This window comes from Candoia aspera, chromosome 1, assembly GCF_035149785.1.
Source record: "Candoia aspera isolate rCanAsp1 chromosome 1, rCanAsp1.hap2, whole genome shotgun sequence".
NCBI classification, from domain to species: Eukaryota; Metazoa; Chordata; class Lepidosauria; order Squamata; family Boidae; genus Candoia; species Candoia aspera.
In genome coordinates this window covers 296,324,930-296,348,425 of record NC_086153.1, presented here as the reverse complement: position 1 = coordinate 296,348,425, position 23,496 = coordinate 296,324,930, and the positions used below count along the sequence as shown (strand labels likewise).

The 23,496-nt window shown below is 38.8% G+C and overlaps 1 protein-coding gene across 1 annotated transcript in view; it reads right to left on the bottom strand.

Annotated features, from left to right (window-relative positions):
- IFT43 (intraflagellar transport 43) overlaps positions 1-23,496 on the bottom strand; it is a 76,522-nt gene that overhangs the window by 13,907 nt on the left and 39,119 nt on the right. The window contains exons 4-5 of the mRNA XM_063290138.1: positions 18,624-18,659; positions 16,441-16,484 (exon numbers count right to left, since the gene is read on the bottom strand). Coding sequence (XP_063146208.1) covers positions 16,441-16,484; positions 18,624-18,659 — 80 coding nt within the window. The remainder of the gene's footprint in view (positions 1-16,440; positions 16,485-18,623; positions 18,660-23,496) is intronic.

The window sequence follows — 23,496 nt, the reverse complement described above, 5'->3', positions numbered from 1 at the left end:
AATTGCTCATTATGCAATAAAAACTAAAGAGCTGGTGGCATGTCAAGAAGCCAGAATCATATCCAAGATCAAGTAAGCCATAAAAATATTCTTCTGCTTGGTATCATTTCTCTAGAGCACAAAGAAACATTAGTAGAAGCTATAACAAAATGCTTTCTGGACCTGTTTCAATTTTAGACAGACTGTGCTGAACTGACTGAGGGATCTTATTGTCTGTCTTCTAGTTCCTCACAATCCCGTGATCCTGTTGTTATTGAGTTTCTTCAGAGATCAGATTAAGATAAAATATTACAAGCAGCTAGAATTGCAACACATTTGGAATATGAAGGAAAGCAGTTTGTATTACTTCCAGATCTACCTTACAGAGGGATACAGAAGCATGAAGAGTTTCACCAAGCAGACCTCAGGGTGAGGCATCAATTAATAAAGACTTTTTAAAAAATATTCTGTAATATGTTGCTTATTATTGGATACCAGTGTAAGGAAATTTTATGATGTAGAAATGGCTGTTCTTTACTTCAAACAATGAATGGCTACTCAGGCAGTCACAGAAGGGACACAACAGTTTACCCAGAAATGATTCATTGGATTGGAAGCTTGATGAACCTATCAATTAAACAGATTATATTTTTTCCTTTCTTTTTTATCCTTCCTTCCCCCTGCCCAATTCTTAACTAGATGTAATTTTTTTTCAGTTTAATTTTTATTAATTAGATATTTAGAGTTTTGTGTAAAGAGTTTTCTTAGTATTTTTGAGAATGGTATTTTTGTTAGATACATTTTGACTTTTTTAAAAAAATAATTTGTAGAATGTTTAAGGCTTCAATTATTTATTTATTTGTTTATTGTTATTTGCAATTTAGACCTGGGATCAGTTTGGTCATCACTCCAAGAAACAACATATTTTTATTTGTTTTCAGATAATAAATACATTTGTAACATGGAAGGCAGATGTTCTATATATTGAAGGTGATGAAGTAGGGTGTCCTTTTTTTCTTCCCTTTACAAGAATCACATCACATATTCTACTGGATCGGAAATATTTTTGGAAAAGTAAATGCATTAAGCAGATTTATACAAATGGAAATTCAAATCTGCCAGAGAAGTGGTGATTTTAGTTCAAACATCTCCTAGTTCTATAGTTGAACAAGCTATTCTAGCTCTGGAAAGATATTACAAAATTTTAGTAATTAAAATTGTTTACATTTGTTTATTCTGCACAATTTGGGTTCATAAAAGGATTTAATCTTCAGATAATAGAAGACTTTGGTTAATATAATAGCCTTATACATTGTTACATATGAATCACCAGTGTTAGTTTCATTGGATGCAAAGAAAGCTTTAGATATGGTTCAAATCAAGTTTTGGCTCAAATGCATTATAATATATTATTCTAATCCCTCTGCTTGTGTAGCTACTAATAGGACATTTTACTAGTAATAAAAATGCAAGACAGAACCTGATGTCTTTATCTCTCCTAATTTTTAATTTGGTACTTAGTGTGCCTGATAAGACAAACTGGTGAAATCCATGAATCCACCTAGTTGAATATGAATATAAGATGATATTATATGCAGATATTTTGGTTTCTTTAATTGTTACAAAAATATTTACCTAAATTGTATAAGTGGTATGGCAATGTAGTAAATATTCTGAATATACAATAAATTGGAGTAAATCAAATACTATGCCATTTGGCAAGAAAGTTCTGTTTCACATAGTTAAAATTTTCAGTTTTGTTTATTACATCTGGTGACATGGGTGGTTATAAATTATCCAGGATCTATAAAAACATTGGAATATCTTCACTGTTTGGCCTCATTCTTGTAGCCTCTGAAATTCTGGAGGCACTCACCGTATTTGAGAAGTTTTTTACTAGGTCTAAATCAACAGTTTATTATTACCATATATTTAAAAAATGGACAATATACAATAAATTTGGATTACCGAATTGGAGTGCTCCATATTGCTAAGAAACAAGTTAGATAAAATGGTTTCAGCCAAATAATATTCCTTGGCTTAATATAACAAACATATAAGAATTTATGTTTGGCCATGTGCCAATCATGGTGATTCTACCCTGGAATGTTAACAGATTGCAAAAGTTTAAAAAAGCAAGTAGATTCAGTTGTCTTCCTATTAATTATATCAATGCTGCCTCAGGGCATGATACAAAAATGACATCTGTAGATGCCACACATTATTGCTTCCTACAGAACAGTTTTTATATTTAATTGTTCACTAGTTGTAATGCCGAAGAACTGAGCCTTACAATTCCTATATTAAGAACACTAGAGAACAGCATTCCATTTTTATATAATTAATATAATTTTTGCAGACAGAGATTTGCTACAACTACTCAATTATAAAACACAGAATAATACTTGGTAGAGGGAATAAATGAACAGAAGGAAAACTACTACTAAGGTTATACAAGCTACTAAGAACTTGCGTTATCCTGGGGACCTAGTATATTCTCCTTTACAAAAACAAAGCAATTTTTTTTAAAAAGCAGCACTGGCCAAGTTCAAAAAGATTGCAATAAAAACTAAAAAACCAAAAAAATTCTTCATTTAAAATACAGTAACTTTATTATTCAGTTAATTAAACATTTTGTTCACAATGTTATACCACTTATGAAATAATATATCATTAAAATTTGGACCAGTTTTTATTCTGATAAATATTAATAGAAGCATGACTTTCAGTATTTGTACTATATCTCATTCTTCTACAGTCAAAAAAGCAGTGGCAAAGCAGCCTAGCCCACCTGAGGAAAATATCTCTTTAATGCGGCGTACCTGTGAAAGGCTTCTTGGAATTTCATATTCAATTATCCATTGTAAACACAGTATTTCCTTGCATTTATCAACAGCTTATGAAAGAAAATGAGAATATATAAATACTGATTGATATAATGGTGAGAAGTAAGTAACAGAGTTGGCATAGAAGGCACAGTAGAAGTCTTTATGTTCAAAACTCAGCCTGTGAATTAATAGGAAACATTTACAAAACTGTAAGTCATATACAAACAGCTATATTGGAGCCAGGAAACACAAATATTAGAAGTTATAATTATAAAGTACTAGAATGTTTCTAAAATAAATAGCAAATATTCATCATGATACTGTTTAAACTACCAAAACTGAATAATATTAAATAATACTAGTGCCTACTGTATTTATGCAGTAGTTGTGTTGAGGTATGAATATTCATATTTAAAATTTCCCTAAACTGATTTTCAATAAATTAATAAGTATGTTAAATATAAAGTTGCAGACTATGTATACAACTTTAAAACAAAAATTTCAGAGATGTTAGCAGAAGTATTTTTAATAATTTCTTAATATTTTAACAATTCAGGTAAAACAATAGTGATTAAAATGCAACATCCAATACTTTAACTTTGTTTATCTATATTTAAGGTTATTAAATTTACTTGTAATAGTAATAGCCTTATTTCAGTCATTGGCCAGCATAACATAGCATTTAAGAGCAAAATTACAAAAGCCATTGGGATGATAGTCTAACTTATAGTCTAGCACTATAAGAAATAACTGAAATGTAATCACTACCACAAACTATAAAATTGTGACTCCAGTATCAGTAAGATTATAAGATTAAGGTTTTAAATTCAAAAGGGAATACTGTTGGCAGATTGCTGGGAAAGCCTTTAGCCCAGGAGAGATCAAAAAAGTCACACACACCAGGCATTTCTATAAAAATAATTTATTTACAGAAAGCAAACCAAAAGCAAAACATATTTAAAGGATGTGGCTCTCATTGAGAGCAACCTAGCTCTCCTACATGCCTGCACAGAAGAGAAAGAGGAACTGAAACAAGTCCGGGCAGGTTCCTCCCCCAGGCGCAATAATTAACATTCGAAAAGGGGGCAGTTGAATTCAACCTCTGCACCCGGCCAAAATGATTAGATACAATAGCACCTTAATCTGTTAGTAGGAAAACCATTAACAAATACAGCTGAGATTTATATAATTTGGATAAAACTGTAGGATAACTACAGATGAATAAAATGTGGAACGTTAAATCACTGTATCACTAAAATCTACAGGTAAGTTATATTTAATATTAATATTGTAACTATAAGAACTATAATAGTGTAGTATAAAATAAAACAGAAAATAAAGGAATAACAGAATTTTAAAAGGCTATACAGCAGAGCTAAAAATGACTGATAATATGCACATTTATGGGTACAGTCATCAGTCTGGCTCTGATGGCTCTAATGGCTTCAGTAAGTGACTTGTAATAGTATGGTCATAGTCTGCACAAAATAAAATAAGCACCTAACCTACATCATTAACTGTTACTGATCATATGTGGGCAGAGTTTACACATGATGTAACAGAATTTTGCGACAATTAGAGAAATAAAGTTATTGTGATCATTTAGTAAATACTGTAATGTAAAAAAAAAAACCCTTATCAGAGCATCCAGGAAATTTTGATAAGAGTGGTAATCAGATGATGAACATCCCTGTAAAACTGACAGTAAAGGAGGGCATGGGCCAGAGTTTCTATGGCACTTGTACCACAGGGCAGAGGCAGACTTCAAAAGGAAGGATACTTTTCCCCTCCAGAATTGCGGAGGCACGCAGAACCAGACTGTTACAGCCCTTCTAAATTTAGGAACTGAAGTGTGGTATAAATAAAAAGCTGGCTTAGAATCTAAAATGTGGTTGTTTATGTATATACCCTGTGAGAGAACAGCAGATTCTAACTGACCTCCTACAATATATCTAAAATCCTCTGTTTTAAAATTAATTTAGCTTGATATAGCTTCAGTGGCAAGATAGCATCACAGGAAAAGCCATAATAATTCAATTTTCTTAGGGTTACTTTCCCCTGAGGATTTGAAATTGTGTACCAAAATTAGATGGGCAAATCCAGTTGGATTATAGAGTAGTTTAGCAAGCAAGTAAAAATATTCAACTTAGTGAAGTGGTTTGCCACTGTCTTCATCCAGGATTTTTTTACCTTCCTAATCTAGTTTATGGTGCTGTTATTCCCTGGACATTTCCCATCCAGGTACAAACCAGGCCCAACTCTACTTTGCTTCCCTGGCCAGACAAGTCAGCCAGATATTAAATAACATTCCTTCTGAACATCTGATCCAAGTTTTCCAACCACTAGTATGCAATCAAAATACTTCTTTATATTAGATTACATCAGTCTGTGTTACACACTTCTACAGAAGAATCTAACGCCAACAGAATTAGAAGACAAGAAAGTAGTTAGATGGATATTTATTTATTTATTTACCTATCTATCTATCAAATTTATCACTGCCCATCTCCCTCCCAAGGAGGGACTCTGGGCAGTTTACAATAAAATTAATTTTGGGGCCGGTTATTAATTTGATTTTAAAAGTCTGTTGATAAATGATCCTCAATTTCATCTTTATGTTATTTCAAATTCAAAAGTTGGTTGTGGCAATAGGTAAGAACTTACCTTTGGTGTAATAATTTAACTCATTGTAACAACTCTTTTACATACAGTACAAAAATGGGGGTAGGGCTTTTTTCTTCAAACCATGTAAAATGTTTACTTATCTTAGTTATAAACACAAAATCAAGAGGAGATAGCTATATTCATTATTTAATATAAATAAAAACTGTGTGATATTTTATACATGGAATGCACAAACTAAGTAGGAAGGGAAAGGAAATACAAAATCTATATTATTATACTATACAGGTACATTAATGAGTCCTACTTTAATATATGATCAAAAAGAAACTTCTCATAAATATCTCACTCAATTTTGTTGGGGCACAGGAATGTCTGAATGTATTTAATCCTTTTCATACTCCAGTGGAAAAAAACCAAGACAAACTGCATTTCCTTTACGTTAAATTTCTTATTGTGTGTGTGTGTGTGTGTGTGTGTGTGTGTATATATATATATATGTCTGAATGTATTTAATCCTTTTCATACTCCAGTGGAAAAAAACCAAGACAAACTGCATTTCCTTTACGTTAAATTTCTTATTGTGAGTATGTCTGTGTGTGTGTGTGTGTGTGTGTATGTGTATATATATATACACATGTGTATGTGTATGTGTATGTGTATGTGTATGTGTATATATATATATATATATATATATATGGTTGGCAGCATTCATGACATTTTCACATCCAGAAATTTCTCAGAAGCCCCTTCATTGCACATGAGGCCATTACAGCTGACAGCCACTGGGACTGATCACAGTCACTCAGAATCAGATTTTCATAATTCAGACAAGGACTCCAATTGCTGCTTTCTTTCGTGCTATCAGATGAGAAATTGATGGGGGTGGGGAGCAGATCCTGAGGGAAAAACACTACAATTAAGGGCTATGCAGCTCTCTTGCTGTCCCTCTACAGCTGCAATTTTCAAAGGAACTTGCCTTAGGCACTTTCAAATGATGGCACCTCAGTTCTGTAATCATATTTCAGGAGCTTTTTCTTAAAGGGTCTTTTAGATAAAACTTAGTCCATCAACCACACTTAAGGATTCAACAATCACAGCTGCAACATGACAACGTACTGTTTTTCAGAATTTTGGCATGAAAACATCAAACATTCACAAACACATGCACTTAACATTATCCAACACCTTTAGCCAAATGATGCACATTACTCTATATTGTTTTAACCATTTCTTTCCAGAGTCACTAAGTCCTATTAAAAAATAAATAAAATTCAGAAATTTCAGAAATAAACTTTTTTTAGATGCCTAATTGCTATCATACCAATTCTGATCAAGCTTACAGCACAGAAATTGGTAATCCTTATAAATATTTTCTCTGATTGTCCCAGTTATAACATCCTTTACTCTCTGGTAATTCTTTGACTATACTACAAATCTATCATACTATCAGATCTGCATAAAATTCTAAATTAAATTCAAACTTAAAATAATCACTATTTAATTTGTTCCTTCCTCCTTCCAACCTTCATTTTATCCAATCCACAATGTCCTTCCTAAATAGCTGCATCATATTTTCCTCACCTCTGCCCACCAAAATCATAAATCTTCCATAGCTTTGGTGGTTAGATAGTATTTGCCAAGACACCTTAATTATAATGCAAGCACTTTGATCTGCATTGAGAGTTCATGTTTAAGACTTGCTAAAGAAATAACAGTTCGTGTTAATTGTTTAGGGCACAATAACTGAAATCATCTGAATCTCAAAATAATTAGCAAAGTACTCATCAACAAGAAGGCTACATTCACTTTTCTCAAGAGAATAATGAATAGGAATTTCAGTGAGAAATATAGCTGACATAGGGATTGAAGAAGATTGAACAGCACCCTCTCCACAAGGCAACTTATTTATTTATGCTTCAAATTTATATGGCCGCCCATCTCAGGAACAAGTGACTGGGCAGCATACAACAAAGCTAAAAAAAAACATTAACATATAAAGAACAATTGTTGTTGTTGTTATTATTAAAAAAACTTTGAAAACTATAAAAACAAAAGGCTAAAAAGAGAACAAATATTAAGCAAAGAGACGTTAATAATAATGGAGCCAGCTCAGTATCTCACCAGTCCCCTGGGGTCCCCAGGCCTGATGGTACCACCATGTTTTGAGGGACTTCCGGAAATCAATAGGGATGGAGCCAGCCTAACTTCGGGGCAGGGGGAGGATGCTCCATAAAGAAGGCGCCACGGCAGAAAAGGCCCGCCACCTAGGACTTGTCAAATGTAGCTCCCTAGCCAACAGGACCCATAACATGCCCTTTTTGGTGGATCTGGTGTGCCAGGCACATGTAATCAGGGAGACACGGTCCCACAGATAACCTGGCCCCATGCCATGTAGGTCAAAACCAGCACCTGAGATTGGACTCAGGAGCAACGGTAACCAGTACAGCTTGCAGAGCAGAAGTTAAATATGTGTTGTTCTAGAAACACACATAACTACCCACACCGCTGCATTTTGCACCAGCTGAAGCTTCCGGATACTCTTCAAGGGCGGTCCCCTGAAGAGTGCGTTACAGTAATCCAACTGGGAACTGACTAGGGCATGAGTGACCATGAGTAGAGCCCCTCGATCTAGGAACAGGCGCAACTGGCGCACAATAAAAGTTGTGTAAAAGCCCTCCTAGCAACAACTGTCACTTGCTCTTTGAGTAGGAGTCATGAGTCTAGGAGGACCCCCAGATTGTGCACAGGGTCTGTTTGAGGCAGTGCCACCACATCCAGCACCAAAGATGGCATAGTCCTAAAACCAGAGGGCCTCAAAACCCAAAACCACTCAGTCTTGCCAGGGTTCAGCTAAAGCTTGTTGTTCCCCATCCAGACCTTCACAGCCTCCAGGCACTGGGATAAGAAGTCTACAGCATTGCTTAATTCACCAGGGGCAGAGATATATGCTTAGTTACCCCATATGGATGGATGGGTTCACCCAGCAGCCTCATGTAGATGTTGAATAGGAGCAGAGAGAGCACTGACCCCTGCGGCACCCCACACAGTAGGGACTGAGGGCAGGATCTCTCCTGTCCAATCACCACCAACTGGAATTAACCCTGGAGAAAGGAGGCAAACCAGCAGAACACCATGCCGCCCACCCCCAATCTTCTGAGGCCATCCAGAAGGATACCATGGTTTATGGTATCGAAAGCTGCTGAGAGGTCAAGTAGGGCAAGGATGGATACACAACCCCCATCCTGCCCACACCAGAGATCATCCATAAGCATGACCAATTCCGTTTCCATCCCATACCAGGGTCTGAATCCTGACTGAAAAGGATCCAGATAATGCACTTCATCCAAGGTCTTCTGAAGCTGTTGTGCAACCACCTTCTCAACTACCTTCCTCAAAAAGGGGAGGTTAGATACTGGACAAAAATTGTCCAGTATGGTGGTGTCTAACAATGGTTTCTTGAGGAATGGCAAACCAAGGCCTCCTTAAGAGATAAAGGAAAAAAACCCCTCACTCAAAGAATTCATCACTGCTAGGATCCTCTCACACAACACCTCCCAGGCTGCTTTAACAAGCCAGGAAAGGCATGGATCTAAAGAGCAGGTAGCTGAGTTCACAGTCCTAAAGACCCTGTCCACATCAGGCCCAATAGGTTCAAACTGTTCCCAGGTAACCAGGCAAGACTCCACCCCAGGCATCTCCCCTGGACCTGCAACAAGTGAGCAAATTTGAGCAACTTTGAGCAACTGTGAGCGAATTTGAGCAACTTTATCTGACAGATGCTGAACAAATTATTCCACACACCCCTACAGAGGTTTCTCTGAGCCCCCTCTACCCAAGAGGGCACATGTCACCCAAAGCAGGTGCAATAAGGGAACAGAAGTATTGGCGCTTCACTGCCCTTACTGCCACAAGGTAGGCCAGAATAGCAGCTCTAGTTTGTGCTTGTTGAGTTCATCCCCTGTAGAATACCAGCAATGCTCTACACTACCAGTTCCCAACCTTTTTGACACCAGGGACCGGTTTCATGGAAGACCATTTTTCCACAGACTGGGGGGGGGGGATGGTTTTGGGATGATTCAAGCGCTTCCTCTTTTTCCTGACCTTTTATTCTTTTTTCTTCACGCTGTTTGGAGATGGCAGCCAATGGGCTTGCTTTCTCTGACAGGAGGCAGAGCTTAGGCAGTAATGCAAGCGATGGGGAGCGGCTATAAATACTCAGGCTGTAAATTCGATCGCTCGCCCACAGTTCACCTCCTGCTGTGCGGCCCAGTTCCTAACAGACCACCGACCGGTACCGGTCCACGGCCCAGGGGTTGGGGACCCCTGCTCTAGACATCTCTCATTTCATCTCCCTTACCTCTTCCATGAATCAAGGAGAGTGACAGGATCCACGAGATGGGAGAGGTCACATAGGCATGATCTGATCCAAAGCCTCAGCCACCCTCTTATTCTAAGTGGCAACCAAGGCTTCAGATGGACCATGCAGCAGACCATCAGGAATCCCTAGCTCCATCTGAAACCCATCCAGGTCCATCAGTTGCCAGGGGTGGATTGATCTAATGGGTCCAGCCTCCCTGCAGTGGATGGTAGCACAAGAGAATCCCATGGTAATCAGGGCGCAATCTGACCATAACAATGGGGACACCAAAAGCTCCCCCAATTTCAGGTCATATAACCATTGCTCCAACAGGAACACCAGATCCGGTGTGTAACCACTGTCCTGTGTTGGGCTCTGGATGATCTGGTATAGGCCCACAGCCATCACGGTGGCTAGGAACTCCTCAGCTGCCTCAGACCCCTCTCAGAGAAGGCAGATTGAAGGCCCCTAAGGCCATAAGTCTGGGGAACTCTACTGCCAACCCAGAGATGGAGCTCAGGCAGGGAGGTTGCCATGCAGCAGGGAGGCTGGTACAACAGCAACAATCCCAATTGATCCCTAGAGCCCAACTTAATGAACAGGGTCTCACATCTGGCACCCCTGAATGCTGTAAGTGATTCCTGGATAACAATCATCACACCTCCATCCCTGCTTGAGATCTTGGCTGATACCACACCCAAAACCCATCTGGGCATATCTCTGAAAGGGCTACCTCCCTTCCAAAACAAGCCAGGTCTCAGTGATACATGCCAGGTCAGCCCTCATCAACGATTAAATCGCTAATGAGGGAGGCCTTGTTACAGATCAACCTGGCATTTAAAAGCAACAGCCAAAAGCCAGGGCCTCTGAAGGTGTTATAGAATGTGTCTCTGAAGGGGAGGGGTGATGCAGTGGATTTTGGCAGTACTGCTGGTTCTCAGGAAGGAGGGAGCACATTCCAAGGAGATGGAGGAGATAAGAGGAGGCACAGTCTGGGAGGCAATGGTGGGAAAATGAAGAGGTTCAGAATAGCTCCTCCCTAGAGCTCTCCTGGGTTATTTCCCTTTAGGTTAGGTAGAGTAGCTCTTTAGTCTGTCAAGATTCTGTCAATATGGTGTGAGCAAACAAAAAACTGAAGTTTGAATTGACTGATTCTTTGTTGTTTTTGGACTGGGCCTGAGAGAAGGCCTGTCGACTGGGTACAGGGGCTAAGACCAAGGAGCTGGAATACAAAACTGGTATGAGGCATCGGCCCCATGTTCCCTGAGAATGGCCCACTCCCCGTCTCCCACCATATTTCCCCATGCCCATCTCCACTGTAATGCTTTGGTCCACCCACATCCCACCAAAGGCAGCACCATCCCCCAATCTAGGCCCCCCAATTCCCAAGACCGGGGACCTCTCATACTTCTCAATCCCATCCATCCCAGGAAGGGGAAGGCAGGCACCCTGAGAGACTTCAGCTTCATTGGCTCTCAGCACATCAGGGTACCCAGCAACCACCTCCCACACTTCACCAACACATTTACAGACACACACTCAGGGGAACCCCCCTGCTGCTGTCACCAACTGGTTAAGGGCTCCCTTCCATTCACCCTGGCCCAACCAATCCTCTCCTCTGGCTCTCACCCAGAGGGGGGAATCAGTACACAATGGGAAACCCACAGTCCACAATCAAAATCAGAGGCACCTAGCCAGCAGATGGAGTCAAGCTGAAGTAATCATTTTCTCTCTCTCTGGAGTTAGCAGAGAGGGAGGCAAAATAGACTATGCAGGGAGGAGGGTCCACAGTAGCCTGCCACTCTACTGTTATCTCCACCCTGCCTCTCAGATGAAGAGGTGCCAGGGCACAGCTCCTGGCAACAACTGTCAGGGACACAGTCCATGGGGTTAGAAATGCCAGCAGCAAAAAAAAAACAGTACACAAAATACACAAAGGGACCCCCTCCACAAGTGCCTCCACAAGCACGGCAAGCAGGGCACACAGGAGCTGCAAACACAGCCAGCACGGCCAGGGTTGTAACATGGTCTGTCCTCTGGCCCATCCCCCAGCCTCCCAGCCTCCAAATGCGTCCGATGCCAGGCCCATTGGTGCAGCAAATGCAGCCGGTGTGGCCAAGCAGCAAGTGTGGCAGGTGGCAAGTGAGAAGCAGCTCCCAAGCCTCCAAATGCGACTGACGCTAGGCCCACAGGTGTGGCAAACTTGGCTGGTGTGGCTAAGCAGCAAGTGCGGCCTGTCCTCCGGCCTGTCCTCTGGCTCCTCCAACTCCTCTGTCTCTTCCGACCTACAAGACAGCCCAAGCAGGACCAAATCCAGGTAAACTGACTAAATCCAGGCTCAGTCCAGGTAGGTGTCATCTAATCATACTATTCATACAACGATGGGGACAATCCATCCATGTTCCCTCTACCACCTTTCAAGGTCCTCTTACAAATAACAAACAAAATAAATAATACACTTGAAATACCAGACTGTATGCAAAGGACAAAAAACTATTTTCACTCAACTCATCTGTCATGTAGATTGATTGGAGGTTTTGCCCTTAACTTATCCATGTCATGAGGTACAGTATTTAGGTTTCATTTGTAGGAACAAGCAAGCACTGAAATGATACAAGTCAAGCGAAGTACTAGGCTGACCTGCCAAGAATTATGCTGTTTAGGCCAATCAAATGCAAAAGATTATAATTCCTGCCTTTTTTTTAATAGGTAATTTTCTAGCTGTATTTCCCATAAACAGAGCTAGTCTAGAAGTTTAGAAAGCTAGTCTTTCAGAGCTAAAAGTCTACAGCTAGTCTTTAGTTTAGAAAGAAGGTAAACAAGAGGGACATGATTGAAGTGTACAAAATTATTCCTAGTGTGGATAAAGTGGACAAGGAGAAACTATTTTCTCTTTCCCAAAATACTAGAACCAGAGGTCAACTAATGAAATTGAATACTAGAAGAATCAGGATAGACAAAAGGATTTTTTTTGTTACACAACTTGTAGTTAAACTTTGGAATTTGCTACCATGAGATGTGATGCTGGCTACCAGCTTGGCTGGCTTCAAAAATGGATTGGACCAATTCATGGAAGTCAAGTGGATCAGTGGCTATTAGCCTCCATGGCAGTGTGACTGCCTCTGAAGCCCTTCTGCTGGGAGATTAGATTTCCTTGTGCCATTGGTTGGGCTACTGTGAGAACAGTCTGCTGAACTAAATGATCCAAGGGTCTGATTCAGCAGGGCACTGCCTATGTTCTTAATGAAGAACTTAACAAATAAAACAAGGTCCAAAGAATAGCAGAACATACAGTAACTGCAATCAGAAGGAAGATTTTAATTAAGTCAGTAATGACAATATTGTACAGCTATATTCAGAACTCCATTCTCACTTGCACTTAGCAAATCAAAGGTGAAAAAACAGAATAGTTCCAAAGAACAGGATACCACTTCCTGCAAATTGATTACTTTAAAAGACTTAATGCCTCTTATTTAGATCCATAAAGCAGTTTGAGCTTGGAATAAGCACCTTGCTCTGTGGAAATTCTTAACAGATAGCATTTTTTCAATTCCCATTTTAGCCTGGCATCTCCCATCTCATCCAGCTCTATTATTGTGCTGAGCTCAGTCATTTCTGCCCATTTTCCCTGTTGACATGGATAGAAAATTGAGCAATTACCCTTAAATGCCTTTCTCTCAGATCACCCAGATTGCTACATACACAATATTAAGTCCTCAATTGCCCCTGGCCAAAAGTGGTTCAACCAGGTCTGTCTTTTAGGAATTAAACAATTTTTGTTGCTTGCAAGAGTTTATTATTCCTAGGGTTGTCATCTACTAAATCCTATTAAAATAGGTTTCCCATGGTGCAAGCTAGTCTTTCTCTAAGTCTAGAAACAAGATAAAAACAAGACTGAAATAACTAAGTTATTCCACTAGTCACTCAGTGGGCATTGGTCAAGTATGTTCATATACAGACATGTACCACAAAGACACAGTGCATTGATTAGACTCTATTATTTCCTATGTGCAAACTTTGCTAATGAATCTTATCTCTGATACAGAATTTTTAAAATATGAAAAGTTTCTAATTTTCATGACTGTAGAGCTGAATTAAAAAGTGCAATAGCAATGTCTACAAAAATGTTGCATAAAAATTAGAATGTCAGTTGTAACATAGATGCACAACAATGGAGTCTGCTAGTGCCATTGTTCTTTGTTCAAATATCTGCATATACATATACTTTCAAAAGATGCATTAAAAAGAGCGTATGTGTAGTACATACAGATTTGGAATAAACAATGAAAATGTGAAAGTGCAGAAAAACTGCAGAAAGGGGGTAAGAAAGAGTAAGCAAAATTTTAAAGGAAGGCATGAGATAAGAAAAGGGAATATAACTAAATGTAATTTATACCAGCATCATTCACTATATCTCTCTAACTCAATTGTTTTTACCAAGTCTATATATCACTCTAGCTTTTCACTAAACTTTGTAAAAGTTTATATTTGGGGAAGCAGAGTACAAGGATTTATTAAAGTGTTTGCCTTAAAAACATGCATTAAAGAAAAACTGAGTACAAAATTTTGTATATTAGAAGAAGTTGTAAATTAATAATATACATTTATATCCTAATGGCTCTTAATATCAAGAAGAAAAAATAAATAGAACAAAATACATGAAAACGTATAACAATGAAACAATATCCCTTTTTAGAATCCCTATTTTTTTAATTTCTTGCTCAAAAATATACTTCCACCATTACTAAATTCTTCAGAACTTAAAACATGATATTCAAAATACGATGTGTAAAATCAGTCAAGCATAGTTTACATTAGATAGTCAACTTTCTTTTCTTGATCACAGAGGGATGCAAGGGGTGATGCGGAATATCACAGAAGGCCATGGCCAAACTTTGCAGGCATTTATTCCAATTTGGCAGGAGGTTAAGGGGTAGTTTATTTAAAATAGAATTGGTCTGCCACCCAACTGCAGTCTCAGCTGAGCTGGTCAAAGCAATGAATTTTTATGGTTGACAGGTCAAACAGGTCATTGGCAGGGAAAATGACAATGAGGGCAGGGGTTATGAATAGGAGCAAGTGATGAGGACAAGGACAAAGCAGTGGCAGAAGATGGCAGGAGTACAAGAATAAAGAGGCAGTGACTGTTCACACTGAAAGGCCACAAGAAGATATGGCAGTGCCGCCCCCCCCCCCTCTAAACTGTTGCTACTGACCTTCCACCTAGCATGTGGGTGGGGGAGTGAACAAAACTCAACGAATTTTCCCTCCTTCAGTGGCAGGAAAACTTTCCACCTTTGCCCAATAGTGAGAAGAGGTAGAATGTTCTGAATGTGTGTGTGTGCAAGAGAGGTTATGTGAGAGTATGAATATGTGCCTATGTCAATATAGCTGTAGGAGAGAAGCTGGGTGAGTAGATGTAAGAGGTCTATGTGCATGTGCATGCATACTCTCTTGAGGAGATGACCTCCTCAAGGCTAGAGGTAGTGCCAGATTTGCTCTTAGCCTGAGAAGATATCTTACCCCTCAGCTTTATGTACAAAACATACCATTATAGCTTATTCTACAAACCATTCATCTAAAAAGAAAAAAAGTACAACCCCCAAGGAGGGATAGTGCACATGTAGATCAATTACCCCACCACACAACAGTTTCACTTTGCTGTTCATAAGAACCAATCTTTAGGTTCCTGAAACATAAAATAAGTTCTCCCTGTGAACTCATTTGATTAGTTCTGTATTTTAGAACAGATATATTATTACTTAATCTTAATAGGGAAGTTTTAACTAATATTTTGCACTTAATAAACAGGTATACTTGTATGCTATTAATCTAACACATCTATTCTGCTCTAGTCACCTTAATGTAGGAGCCACTGGCAAAAGGTGTGTTCTTGCCTGCTAGATTTCCTATTGGCTTAGATAATATTTCTTTAGGCAAATACCTTGAGTACTTTTCAATTTATTTCTTTTGGCTGAGTAAACTGTTCCTAGGTGTTGGAAACTCACAGAAACTGAAATTAGGCATAGCAGAAGGAAACCAGGAAGATGTGGAAAATTTAGTTGCCAGCAGAAAAATAGCAGAGAAACAAAACAAAGCTGCACATTGTCATTCTTTACAGACAGTCATGATGACAAATACTATAGGCTTGATATTTTAAATATAATTTGGTATCTTTGCAGAATTGTTTCTGAGGAGGAGGAGTGCCAGAGGAGTGCAAGAGACTCATAAACCAAGAAGCAGTGAGTTGGAAAAACTCAGAAATGTCTTACAGTTGCTTGACCTTAGGGGTAAACTAAGGAACCACTAGGAGACATGGGAATAATTAAAACTGAATTTTTTAAAAGGCTCATGTTATCCAAATATGTTGTGGGCTACTTCTGTATCCTCTTATACTAAACCTAAATCATCAAAATATTTTCTTCTTTCCTTGTTCCATTACAGAGAAGTTGAAGGTACTGGTCACCATCATATCTCTTACAACAGAAACAACTCAGCATTGTTGATTCTACATTTGGATTTTACATTAGAAAGATATCCTGAATTTCTCTGTTGCCTTCCAGCCAGAGAAAAGTTGAATTCATGTATTGTAACTGGAGTTGTCAGAAACATGAAGGTACCTTAATTTCAATTAAAATGGGAAATTCTTACCTCCTCCATCATCTGCCTCTGTGCTCTGCTGTCTTAGGCGGTGACTGGAAGATATTACAAAGTGAAGTCAATATTAGAGACAAGTGTATAAAACAGCATCTTCTTAAGTTCCTCTGAAGAACTATAAACCTACAAATTATTAGAAAAGAGAGTGCATCTTTGCATATCCTTTTGCACATATATCAGCCTTGGTCTTTCACAATTTCACTGACTCCAATGAAGACCATATATGAAGGTTGAATGAAAGTAATGCCTCCAATTTCATAACTTTAGCTTAAATAGGGATATTTTAATAAATTAAAAGAAAAATATTATCCTTGAAATGAGCTATTTTGTCATCTATATTTACTTCTCTACATAAGCACCACCATTTGCTACATACTTCTGCCAATGATGGACAAGCTTCTTAAACCCTTCACAACAGAACTCCACACTTGCTCTCTTTAACCAGATCCTGGCAGTTCTATCCACCTCTTCATATGAATCAAACAGATGCCCTCAAAGGTATTCCTTCAATTTTGGGAAAAAATGGAAGCAAATGGCACCAAGTTTTGTCTATATGGTTGATGGGATAAATCAATGAGATCCAACTTTGCAATCACTTCTTGGGTGGCTAATGATGTATGAGGCCTAGTGTTGTCATGTTGCAGCAAAATTTCCTTCTTGTGCTTCTGAATTTCACTTCATCATTGTTTCAAAGTTTTGAGCGTTTGATGAGTTGATAATGGTGCCAGATTCAAGAAACTCTATCTGGACATCTGTGTCTGTGTTTCTTTTGTTCAGAGTTGAAGCTAAATTCACCCAGTGACTTTTCAAACTTGTCATTCCAAAGGTCTCTTATAGCTTTAAGATGGTTAATAGGCACTTTCTGAAAGTGATTAGAAAGTGAGGCTTGTGAAGTTAGTATCCTTTAAAAGGCTCCATTGCAGTTGCAGTTGCTTGCAGTTGCAAGCAGGATGGCTAATTCCTTTGTCTCCCAGCCCTTAAACCCACAGAAGACTGCTGTCCTGCCATCTCCTTGCAAGAAACAGCCATCTGGAGCATATGTGGGGTATCACCCGTCCTCTCTTTATCTGGAGAGGTTCCAAAGAACCAGTCTACTCACCGGTTCTTCGGTCTTTGTCGTAGTCATCAGCTCCACTTTTGTGGAGAAATCTTCAATTTGCCATGCCTCCCCTAGTTCAGTTCATCAACCTTTCTCATGTGAAACTTATCAGTTGCTGTCATAGGTCATCTACTTCATTCTTAACCACACACACAAATCAGTTTTTCCTGGTTCACCATCTTTACATTTTTTGGCACAGAGATGCACAGAGATGCACAGTATTCACATCACACAGTCATCACTACAAACAACCTGCATTCAGCAGTCTTCAGCAGTCAAAAGTTCAATGATGGTGAGTTGCTTAAAGCATACTGACAAGTACTCACTGCAGGTTTTCATTTCACAAACACAACTTTTTCTCACAGCAAATTCCTACCAACTGAAGGAAAGAACAGATGCTAAAGAACGCTTCAGAACTTCTAGTGCATCAGTACTGCCATCTGTTGGAGATATAACCTTGGAGGTATTACTTTTCATTCATCCAGAGTCATGTAATTGTGATGGGCAGCCATATAAATTTAATAAGTAAACAAACAAACAAACCCTTGTAAAAATCCAAGCACAAGCATAAGGATAAAAGCAGCTTTTTAAAAGTATGCCTTCCAAATGTCTGTTATTTTAAATTATTTTTAATATTTCAGGTTTTAATTTGAAGATCTTCAGGGGATCATAAGACTTCAGTCTAATCTACTCCCCTTGGGGCATTTAGAATATGGTTCATAAGGTTGTGCAGCAATCCAGTTTCTAAGAGGAAAAGATTATTTGGAACATGTATGGGTATATACATTGCCCATGTTGCCAAGGTGTGTCTTTTCCCAGGGTCATACATGATCTCAGGCAGATCTGTTTGATCAAAGGGGGTATAGGCAGGTGCACGCATATATGCTATGGATCACCTTTTCCCCTTCAAATCTAGATCACTGCATAGCCCTAATAGCTTATATCCATTTCAATAAACATTACAAAAATTTGCAAAAACATATACAGGCACAGTTGCCCCAACATAAAATAATAAATATAAGACAGGTTTTCTTTACATTTATGCGGAAACAAAGTAGATGGTGAGGGAGTCACTTACTCTTCAACTTCTTGTTCCGCAGGTTTCTTTTTTGACCTAAAAGACAACAAAAGGCCTACACTGAACAGTGGAAAAACAAAGCTCACAATAACTTTTCAAAGTGTTCTTTTAGAAGTACATTTAAATATAATGCATTTATCTGAAAGGAGGTCTACATTTTCTCCAAATTATTCACCTTGGAAATAAAAGGATCATCTTTGATTCACTGAGGGTACAGCAAAGAAGCCAGATCAGTTCTTTTTTGTTTAAGCTTCCTTCTGAGCATTGAGCTAGTCACCCTACCTCACAGAGTTACCGTGGGGAAAAACTGAACACAGTCTTAAGCTCCTGGAGGAAAGACAGGATGTAAATTTAACAAACAAACAAATAAAATGATAAAAGCCACATATCACACTAGTGCTGAGGAAGGCAATAGCTAGATAAATTTAAATTGCTGGTTTTAACTCTGAGATCCTAAATTGTTTGGCTGAATGGAAACCTGTGAATAAGGTGTGATGAGCATGGGATATGGTGGCTTGGGCCCTAATGATTCCCACAAGGGTTCTCCTAACTTTTCTCCTGCAACCTCCTTGTAATTCCTGGGGACTAGGTATGCTGCCACCAGTTATTTTACTCCAGAGAAATCCTCTTATCAGAAGGGGAATAATTGGCAACCTCCCTTCCTTCATCTCTCTGTTAGGTGAGATATGTGCTAAAAGCTAGATCCCTTTTCTAGAATGAGTACCATTGGCTCATTAAGAATTTTAAATCTTTATTATATTTAACAATGTCAGAGACCTAGAAAGATTTGAAGAAAAAAACAGGAAAGGGAGACAGAATGAACAATTGCTTTATGGAGAGGCTGATCCCTGTCAGTTGTTCCTTCCAGCCCAGGATCTCATAGAAGAGCACATCAGAACACAGAGCCTAGACAAGAGTCCACAAATTAAAACACAAAGTATACTGCAGCTAGCTTTACTGATCCTAGCTGGCTGTCCAAATTCACTAGATTTCATTTGGGTTGCTGTTGGCTATGGCTTTGCTCTTACCTGCTCTTATTTGGGGTTAAGTATCATCCATGATCTGGTGAAACCCAACCTTATGCCTTTGGCTCCAGTCTGAAAAGAAGATACTAAGGAAGCCCTGACCCAGTGCCTGGAGGCTGTAGGGGATTAGATGGAGTGAAATGACTGTGAACTGACTGACAGCAAGATGGAACTGCTACTGTTCAGAAACCTTCTGACACCATGAATGTTCCATCTGTAACTCTTGATGGGGTAATGCTTCTTTTGAAGGAGATGGTGCACAATCTGGAGTTTCTCCTAAGCTTACACTCTTTCTGGAACAGCAGATGGAAGTGGTGATCCAGAGAGCCTTTGACCAGCTTCAGGTGCCAGTTGCACCCCTCCTGGATCAGGAGATACTGAAAGCAGTAACTCACACCTTTGTCATCTTTCAGATTACTGCAATTCACTTTACACATGCTGCCAATAAAGATGACTCCGATGGTATAAGGAACACAGAAAGCATTAGCCAGTTTAGCAGAATAACACCTGTTGTGCAGTAGCTGCACTATTTGCCAGTATACTTCTGGGTCCAACTTTGGTGATTACTTACAAAGCTATTCACATCTTATTACTCTTCACACCCTTATTACTTTCAGCACCATCTTCTTCATGTTGAATCTGACTTACACAAACTAAAAAGGAGATGTGCCAGGTACCCACACTGAAAGAAATCAGGATACCTGGGACCCAAAGATTGATTCTCAGAAATCTTGTACCTCAAGATTAAAAGTGCCCCTAACCTGATGACAAAAATGACAAAAACAGTTGTTTAACTTTTTAAATGTCTTTATATTATGAAAATGAGAAGATGGAGCCACATATTTCTATGTGGTCTAGATTTAATAATATTTTAAACATTTGAGCTGTTCAGCATTAATACTATGTGGCACTTTTCTCTTTTTTAAAATTGTAGTTCATTTTATTCAGTATTATGCATATTCTTTTAAAAAATTATCTGATTGTATCATCACTGTCTATTTTATTCTATGTCACTAAACATTAAAAAGCAAACAGACCCCAGTCTTCAAGAGAACATTTGTATTTATTTAACAGCAGCTACAGGTTTATTTATAATTTTTAATAGTTTTATTGCTTACTGATTCTATGAATGATTTATTATTTTATTGATGTTTTCTCTCATAAGTTGTAAGTCATCCATAATCAAAAGATTAGCAGCATATACAAAATTTTGATAAATAATTAAATATAAATACGTTAAACAAACGTCAGACACAAAACACCCGTCCCATTAGGTCTGGTGGAGAGGGCATGCTTCAGGTCCCAACTGCTGTGGAACTACACTTGGCGGGTCTAAGGAGACAGGCCTCCTCTGCCATGGCACCTGCTTTACGGACATTCCCCCCCCCCCAAAGTGAGGTTAGCTCCATCCCTTCTAATGTTCCATAAGTCCCTCGAGACATGGCTTTGTCATCAGGCCTGGGGGTCCCAGCGACCTGGGATATTTTAAGATGACTCTAGCATTGTGCTTAATCTACTATCTCCTGTACCCAATGGTTGTATTTTTAATAATGACTATTTTTTTAATAATTGGTTTTACATATTTGTTTTATTTTAATAGTTGTACACTGCCTAGAGTCACTTCAAGTGAGATGGGTGGCCATATAAATTTACTAAATAAAATAAATAAAATAAAATAAAATGGAGATTATTCTTCCCTTGTAAAAATCCACCTGAGACAAATGTTTGTTTTTCCTGTCTTCTCGACTCATTGTCGAGATTGATATGTCAGCAACTTTTCTTTAACTCTTTTAATGTCAAATCTCTTGAAATGACATTTCCCCACATTCTGTCATGCGCTGCCTACTACTGAGTAAAACACAGACACTGATTCAGGGAAGAGCAGGTTCAGGTTTATTTCAGCATAGTGCATAGCTAGAAAAAGCTGAGAGTGAAGGGAGCGCGCCGGTGCGGGGTTTAAATAGCCCGCGCCGGTCAGCGCCCCCCCCACCTTGGGTTGTGTCATCCCCCCAAGTCCTGTATGCTTCATTGCCGGTAGGTGAGGGGTCGCGGGGCCCCTGCTGGTGCCCCGGGCTTTGCTCATAATCGTTTTCTTCCTCCGGCCGGTGATTGCTGTCAGCTGGGCGATATCCGTTGCGTTCCTGCTGACAGCTTCAGGTGTGCCTCGTGATCCGCCCTGTCTTTGTCATTCTTTCTTCCCCCTTTGTGTTCTAATGGCTGGTTCATCCAGCCGGGGTCGTTCCCTTCTCCTCGGGGTCTGTGTCTGTTGTTGTGCGTGCTTTGCTTATCTTTAAATCCCTTCCTCTAGTTTCCGAGGTATTGTCATGTGTGCCGTTGTGCTGATGCATTCAGCTCAACGGTGCTCATGACACATTCACTACAACAGTCTGCCTCTATTGCATTCATACATAGCTTTATGGAAGAGATACAAAAACTCTCATAGTTCATTTTATACAGTATGTGAACCAAGTGAAGATACACAAATTACTCACAGTATCACTGTCACTACTCTCTTGTAACATCTGAAGTTGCTCTCAGGGAATGCTATATTGAATCATGAGACAAAAATAGTTCCTGGGGAGATATTTTTTAACACTACCAGAAAAGCTGCCTTTGAATATTTGTACAAAATTAGAGCAATATAAAAATATAGATTCTTTAAACCTGAGAGGAAGATTATGATAACCTATTTATAGGCACAACCCCTCCTTCTGCATAACAGCTTCTCCCTTCTACTTTTAGCTATAAACCATAAATCCAGCTATCTCATGTGATACTGGAAGAGCCAATTTCAGATCCCCTGCAGATCAGGCAAAATCTAGTTGAATTACTATCAGTTCATAATAATATTGTGATGTTGGAGGAAAAAGATGGAGCAGAGAAAGTCAGCAGGCAACTCACTTGCTTGTTCTTCACCCCAGCAAGCCCAGAACTAATTCAGATCCGATTAGGAGTGCTTGTTCAATATTCAAAATGTAGAACATAGAGGTTGCTGAACCAGCACCTTAAAAAGTTAATTAAATGTCAGGTTTCTTTTTAACAGATACTCCATCACTTGCTGATTGCTTTGACTGTTTCACAAGATGAAGTTTTTTAACTCTGCACATTGGGAAATACTCTTTTTCTACTCCCTAGAGCAAAGAGCACAGCATGACAAGGTACATAATAAGGCTGTGCTCTACCACCACATGTTCTGCTTTTTCAAAAAAGCTATCTTTGAAAATTCCAGAGATAATACCTATTTCTTTAAAAGTGTGGAAATTGTCTCACTCTCATTTTTAAAAAAGCAGCTATTATTCCCAATTATGATAACAGACGGTATAAACATTTCATGTTTTGGTTAAAATAATTTGGTACTAGACGAAGAGATATTTCTGTTTTGCATACTGTAACAGTTTTACTATGCTAGTTCTGGACATTTTGTGTGTGCACATGCACATATAGTACATATAGAGAGGACAAGATAGTTAATATGAAGGCAAGGAATAGGAAAGAACATTATCAAACAAATATAGATTTTTTTTTAATGTGATTTATGGTCAAAGACGAAAAATAAAATAATACAGCATAAACCAATAAAACAAGAGACTAAGACTAGTTACTGTCTAAAATAGAGTGTGGTTCAGCAAGAATATGCCACCTACCATCCACACAGAATAATGGAATTATAAGGTCATGCAGGCCATCAAGTCCAGTTCACCACTCAGTGAGGGATCTAAATTAAAGCATCCCAGACAGATGATTGTGTAGCCTACACTTGAACACACCAGTCAGGGGGAACCTACCACTTCTCTGGGTAACTAGTATCACTATCAAATTGATCTTACTGTCAGGATAGGAAGCTTTTT